Genomic DNA, 7,838 nt, shown 5'->3' with positions numbered 1-7,838 from the left:
AAATAACTACTATTTATGAGAATGTTGAATGATAAATAGAAAGAAACATGAACAAGTAGATAGGCATAAAATCATTTCAAATAAGATTAGGCTATAAGAACATGATCTAGATGACTAAAAAGTAAAAGAGAAATAAATTAATGAAATATATACATATAGGCAATTAAAATGAATGAAACGACTGTGTTCGACTCGCCGTACGGCCGCCGTAGAGCAAATGTGACCGAGGTATATTAGCGTACCTACGGGGGGGGGGGGAGCAGAGGGGCCCCCCTGACGAGTCACAGCCCATGCAAGGGACCTATCCCCCCCCTGACGAGAAGTTGAAGACCTTTTTTGCTTGTCAATTTTATTTTCTGCTGTGAAATGTCCTTTATATCGTGTTGAGGACCTATTTTTTTGCTTGTCATTTTTTTTGCGGAGGATTTTGCCCCCCCCGTGGAAAATCCTACGTACGCTACTGCCTACGGGGGGGGGGTGGGCAGAGGGGGCAGACTGCCCCCCCTGACGACCCATGCAAGGGACGTAACCCTGCCCCACCTGACGAGCCACAAGTGGCCCGCTCCTTTAAACTTTGAACTTGAAGACCATTTTTTTGCCTGTCAATTTTTTTGTGGTACGAAATCCTTTATTTTTGGTTGAAGACCTTTTTTTGGGCTTGTCAAATTTTTGGGCGGACGGATTCGCCCCCACTTTGGAAAATCCTAGTTACGCCACTGCCGAGGTATAATTGATTCAGCAGTTCGAGGATCGAGCCCTGGACTCGTGTATTTCGTATGGTAACGGATGGTTACTCTCCCAGACGTAAATAATCATATCTGATAGATAGGCCAACACGCCTGTAAAAAAAGTAAATTAAACTCACACACATCAATTCTATATTCAACCGGGTTGGGCACGTTTTCCTTTACATTTTTCCCCGGTACAATTAATTGTTGTATGTTTATGCCTATACCCTTTGGCCAAGTTGCAGCCTAGGCCTACTAGTACTTAACGAATAAACCTATTTGTTGGACAGCCAATATTTCACAGACAAGAAATATACTTTCCCTAAATTAAAAAAAAATGGTCTCGTAACCAATTCTGAAAGAGGGTACGAGATATCTATCAAACTTGAATTCAGTAATAATGAATACACATGAATATTTTCAAAGGAGACAGGGACCTTTTCACTTTCAATTGCACTTGTGATGCAACCGGTGGCGTGGTTTGTTGAGCTTGTAATGCTTCAGCAATCATGAATTACTCGAAATGACAATAGCTGGTCGACGTTGTTATTTTCACGCTGTACGCGTGCTGTCCCTATATCGCTCCGTACATGTAACACACAGTAAACCCGTACACAGTGGCGTGAATAGCCAGCCGCTGCACTCTCACTTTTTAAATAACGTCTTACATAACAATGATTACTGGCTATTCGCACTTAGCTGTATACCGCTTGTTTGAAATTTGAATTTGCCTAAAGTTCAGCCAGGAAAGAAAATGTCATAAATGTCATAAATGATGAGGACTTAACAGCTATACGTCTACAGTCAGAGGTTCGAAGAGGGAAAAGGTCTTCTTATCAAGCGGCGGATTGGGAGCATAACCCAGTAGCGGATTTTCTAAAGCAACTTGCATTTGCTGTGGCGCCGGATTACAATTTTTCGTAATAGTCTTGGAGTTGGATCATTCCTATATTTAAAACACATAAACAAACGCAGAATAATTGAAATGGAGAGAACTTGTAAAATGTTATATTTGCAATTATTTGTTTGGATGATATCATGTGGAATAGTATTCGGACAAGGTAAGTTTAGTATATGCTGTACATGATGTTTCTTAAATTTATTCAAACCTTAAATGTTCATTTAGTCCGATTTTCATAGCATTCCTTTTTTATCCCATACACTTATGCATTATTCATGTTTATTTATCGTTCATGATCTTGGTAATTTAGTTTTTGAATACGTGAAAAGTATTTTGAAAATAAGTTTTCAGTCCATACACGGAACAATTAGTAGTAAAGATCAGTGTTAAATATGTTAACTTACAAAGTGTAAAAAAGAAATCTTCGAGTCGAGTCATGTTATTTGAGTTCATCAAAGTTTCGATCTTTAACTCAAACCATTTTCTGGAATCTAGCTTATACAAGAATACAGATTATGATTACAGATTATGATTATAATTAATCATAACAAATAGGTATGAACAAATCTGTTTTCTTGTACAAATAGGTTCCTGAATAGTATTCCTGAGGATGATCTGAATTAGAGGTCGAAAAATTGAAAGAAAACCAACAACATGACTCTAGCACCACTCTACTTGAACTTTAGATTGATATATTCTTGATTAATTCAACCTATAAGTAAAACTGTTTGGTTAAATTATATTGAATTTCCTATCCGTAGTATGACTGCAAAAACAAAATCTTACTGGAGATGCATGTATCAAATTTGAAAATGTACATGTAGCGTGAATATGTATGTCTTTGTTTTATTCTACTGACTATAATTATTGATGTTGGCAATAGGGTGTATTTATTGTTGGTGTATGAATAGTTTTACAAATAATGCCATCTATTTCTGCAATTGGATTTGGTCATGGTCACCATTAGTAAATCCATTGGATAAAATTGGTACCTTGGGGAGAGCTGAACCCCCCCCCCCGACCGAGAAAAAAAGTGAGAGGGAGAAAAAAAGTAAGAATATGAAATAAATTTCTGGATTATATATTCTGCCTCAAAATGAGAGTTTCATAGGGATTTTTTTCTTTCTTATTTGCTTTAAACTCTCTCGCAATTATTCAGAATTTTCTTCCAGGACACCGTCCATGTTTTACCACCCCTTCAAATTATCTACTGATAGGCCAACCTTATCATGAACTCTCAGAGGGGAGGTGAGGGAACTCACCTCCACCTTGGTGAATGAAATATTAAATTTTATTCACCAAATTTCTACATATTTTTTTTTGAAAACACAAGGGTCATTTAAAAATACCACCTCTATTGATATAATTTGTTCATTGCGACGATATAAGTATATTTCTATTGATAAAATGCTACCACAATTTATGAATTCCACATAGAAGCCAGACTTAAGACTGATTATCCATTTAAAGTGTATACATGTACAATGGTGATGTGATATCAAAGGTACTCCTTTTCCCTCTTTTCATCAATTCAAAATCATCATATTGTCACAGAATATTGATGGAAAGAGGGTGGGAACTCCTATCTCGTTGATAAGGAGTGTCGTATTAGTCATAAATTAAAAGAGCGAAAGTATTGGTGACGTAGGGTTCCACCACCAGCTCCTTAAAAAGGCCTCACAATGCCCTGCCCCGGCATTTAATCAATATGCAAATACGGAGGAAAAAAAGATGCTGTATTGCGGTTTAATTACCTGCCGAACCAAGACCAATATTGGGGTCAAATATGAATACCTCAAGGCAAAATTAGTATTGATTCTCAAGTTTTATTCTGAAACAATCGAATGTCATTTCTATGTACCTGCATCGTTTAAATGGCTGTCGATAATGTTTGGGTATAGTATTATGGGATGGGGCACAGCATTTTTTTGTTGATCTATGAAGGGGTCAGACGTTCATTAATATGTATGTTTATATACCGTTTATGATAGTTGTCATGCTAAAATAATTTTTGTACATTTACATTTAGACAAAATTGGGGTTTGAAAAAAAAAATACTAGAAAACTCTCTTCCAAATAGCCTATTATGTTAGGTGTTAGAATATTATTATTAGAATATTTTATTAGGCATTTAACAATGGGATTTCAACCACAAATGTAATATCGCTATTGAATACTTCGTTTAACATCCAATATACTCTCATCGAAAGTATCGAAATTGCGTTGCCATGATCACAATTCATTACATTGCATGATCGATGAGTGACGAGTAGGCCTATATAGATTGGGAATAATGGGCAATGTCGGCAAACAAAATGGCCTCGAGCAAAAATATCACAAAAAGAAATTGTGGCAAACACAAAAATTATGACTGGCAGATTGTCATAATTGTCATGGATACACCTCAATCAAGTAGCCATTTTAATTACTAAATTAGTTGTCTTCCTGCGACCGTTCTGCCATCCAGTGGTTGAACAATCGACATTGTACAGAATGTAATTTGGCGGGAGTTTGATATGAAAAAGGTTGAATCTTTGTTTTTTAATATGCCCATTATATATATATACCATTTATGTCAACTATTTGCTCCTCGGGAGTTGTTTTATTCCAAGGTGATTAAAATATTGGTATAGATTTAGATTTTTAGATTTATTTTCCACAATCTGATAAAAATGCTGGTACAATAGCATAAAAAATAACATTCAAAAATGCATTCAAACATGAATACAAAAGGGTACATTATAAATAGAGCAAATAACAGAAAGTGGTGGGATTAACAAAAGGCCTCAAGAAAAAGAGAGATTTGCATTTTTTTATCATGATATAAACAATATGTTCGTATTTTGAATAAATCATGTAATGAATAATAAAATAAATATATTGTAATGAATACATTGTAGTGTATTGTTCGAATATTTTTTCTCATTTCAATTTACTGAATTCACTTCATAGCGGGAAAGTTGCAATGTGATTTGAAAGGAGATTGTCAGTAATGATATAGCTACTCAAATGTGACACCTGTGTTTGTATCTATTTTGTTAAAAGAGTTTCAAAAAATGAAATGAAAGTAGGCCTGTGGTCATTTATCATTTCATCATTTTACCTTCCAATATCAATAACAATCAATCATCTCAAAAGACAGGACTGCTATTCCGCAAGTCTACTCCATGAATATTGCATGATGTAACAATACACAAATTACTCTGGCAATACCGATTTCGAAAGGATGCAGTGAGGCATGATACGTTCAGAGCATCCCGTTGCCATAGAAACGGGGTAAGCGATGTTCTATGATTCCAGTACGTGGGATAGATGTAACGAAGTTCATTAAGGTATTGGGTTTGTCGGTGTATCGCGTTGTGCGATTGGCGCTTATTGTACGCTATTAAGTAATTCCATGGAGGATAATGAGAGATGGATGTTGAAATCTTAAAGGAGCCCACCCCCCCACAAAAAAAGGAATGATACACTAGTTTTTAGGATATTGATAATAACTGGGGTACAGTATATATTAAAAGTATACTCGGGTCCGGGTTCTGCAGTAATATGCAACATACTGTGAATGAAATCCAATCATTATAAAGTAAAAACATGAATTTTAAAATGCAGATAAATTCAATGAAGAGGTGACACGTTGCACGTCATTGACGATAATTAACGTTTTTTTTCTTACCTCACTTTATTTACTTTCATTATCTTTTGTATTCATTTGTTGTTGTTTTTATTTTATACAAATGGGAATACGTCTTCCAGTGGTCAATGTCGACATTTTTTTGTTTGTTTTGATGCCAATTAATAGTTGTGTGGAATCGGTTATTACCATGGTAACAAATGGCTAACTATATCATACCGGGTTCAAATGTAGTTTTACTGCAATAAAATCTACTGATAATGTATTTATTTCCTTGGAAGAATGTACTACTTCAATGCAACAGCATTGATTCGTGACAAAGTCATGATAGTTATGGAGCTCTGTACATTGGGAGAACGGGGTTGTATAAATAATACACTGACATCCACTTGTCGGATCATGCCTGTTGTGGAAAATATGCATGTATATATGTACAGTACATTATAGTGCAATATTGTAGATGTATGTCTTGTTCTGAACAAATATAAAAGATCAGAATAATTGCACTTGCTTATATCAAAGCTTAATTAAAAACAAACTACCCCTGATTACATATATCCAAGCATCATTGGAAAATAGGGAAACATCTTGCCTTGTTATCGGTTTCTTTTTTTATCCACTCTGACTCGTCAATTTTTATTGATTATCTCATACTGCCCGCGTCTATCGCTTCCAAGGAAAGTTACACGTCTTCTACAGTTCTACAGAAGCAAAGTGACAGGATATTAAACAACAACCATTCAATGATGACAGCTTTTGGAATGTGCTTTGGGAACACTGAACTTTCTAAATTTAGTAGGAATATTGAGAGGTGGAAAAAAAAGATGCTCCTCAAAATACATGTATCTATCCCATTTCGGGAAGCAGCATTTGGATCTAGCATCTGATTTCCTTATATAACTATGGGGCTATTTTTGTTTTTCATTTTATTTTAAATTTTAATTCATATTTCTTTGTTATTGTAATAAATAACCTTTGCAAACATTCTGTATAATAGCATTCACCGCCTCCTCAGATCTTATTGAACTTCAAAACAAAACATACAAATAGTGCACAGCAGAAACTGTGGTGTTAACCGGTGTATATAGAGGACCGCAACAGTTATTTTACACCGGTGTTAAATTGGTGGTGTTAGTTCATCACCCATAGGTGTTATTACAACGTCTATGGTTGTTACATTTACACTCTTTGGTGTTATGTTCAATCTCTAGGGTGTTACTTCAACACCTCTTCTATTAACACCAATTGGTGCCAGTTTTAACACCACAGTTTTTACAGTGTAATGCCACATTACCCAGTTATGCACAAGTTATGATATAATATACGGCAATGAAACAGAGCAATCGCGATGCTGTAGATTAAACATTGTCATGATCCCATTTCGCAACACAGAACGAAAGCATTAATGATTTTACGTCACATTTGTTACATATCACCAAAGTTCACCCATTTGGGCGAATAAATCCATGCTCTGTTGCAAATGGCTGATTTATTGATTTATGGATCCGTGTGCTACAGAGTAGCCACAGTTCCTTTGTTATACATTTGCTTCATGCATATTCATGAGATAGTGTCGATCCCCAAGTTATATCACTCTTACACATTGCTTAAGTAATCGGGAATGGAAATTATAAAAACGAACGAACGAAAGATTTTGTCTTGAATATTTTTATCATCTGTGTTATTTTTGACATATCTACTATATTCACTTGTCTGTACATGTAAATGATATTGAAACAATCTATACTCGATTCATTGTGAGCGAATCTCTTAGATATACTCTTTCACTTTGAGTCAGCGCAGTGCATATAAGCAGTGAATAAAAAAATGAGAATCGGATTAGCGTTAGTGCTAGATTTGATGTAAGGTTTCAAGTTTTGGTCATAAATGTTTCATTCAGGCAGTTTTCACCAGAGGAAATTTCCTTGATTGAATCTTGTTCATGGGTGGAACACATGCATGTACATGTACGTACATGCAATTGAACCTTCTGCATATATATCTAATCTACATGTAAATGCCATTGCAACCCTTTCGACTGGTCCCCGACCCAAGTTTGGAACGATATGCATATTGCATAGTTAATGAAAGTGTCAACGAATGTAATCTTAGTGTTTAAGTTTGCAAGTAATTGAGAGAATACAGATATCGAAATGTGATGCATTTCAAAGCATCTAGTTCGAAGTATACCACAGTAGTATTGAAATCGTACGTGACCTTGGAGGTTCCGTGGCCGAGTGGTCTAAGGCGCCTGGCTATACATGAAAGAGTCCGGGGTTCGATCCCCGGCCGCGGCACCTATGCCCGTGAGCAAGGCATTTAATCTACAATGCTCTTTTATCCTGCTTCCAAATAAATGGAAATGCTATATGCATTACTGGTAACAAGGTGTGAAATTGTTTTAAAAAAAAAATATATATATATATATATACATATGTATGACGTTATTGTGATTTCGCAATGGACATTATAGATATAGCTTTATACCCATAAAAGGACGACTGTATAGTCTTGAATTTGAATTTCAGTATTATTATGGTGATTCAGAACATTGGTTAGTAAGATATTGCGGAAATGT

General features: G+C 35.5%; 1 protein-coding gene across 1 annotated transcript in view; it reads left to right on the top strand.

The window, feature by feature from the left end:
• Positions 1-1,319: 1,319 nt before the first annotated feature.
• The window catches only part of LOC121423056 (neurogenic locus notch homolog protein 1-like), a 47,824-nt gene continuing 41,305 nt past the window's right edge, over positions 1,320-7,838 (top strand). The window contains exon 1 of the mRNA XM_041618330.1: positions 1,320-1,789. Within this exon, the coding sequence (XP_041474264.1) occupies positions 1,714-1,789 (76 nt within the window). The 5' untranslated portion in view covers positions 1,320-1,713. The remainder of the gene's footprint in view (positions 1,790-7,838) is intronic.

Source organism: Lytechinus variegatus, chromosome 10, assembly GCF_018143015.1.
Source record: "Lytechinus variegatus isolate NC3 chromosome 10, Lvar_3.0, whole genome shotgun sequence".
Lineage (NCBI taxonomy): Eukaryota > Metazoa > Echinodermata > Echinoidea > Temnopleuroida > Toxopneustidae > Lytechinus > Lytechinus variegatus.
Note: the sequence above shows the minus strand (reverse complement) of the source record. Positions and strands in the feature narration are given on the sequence as shown.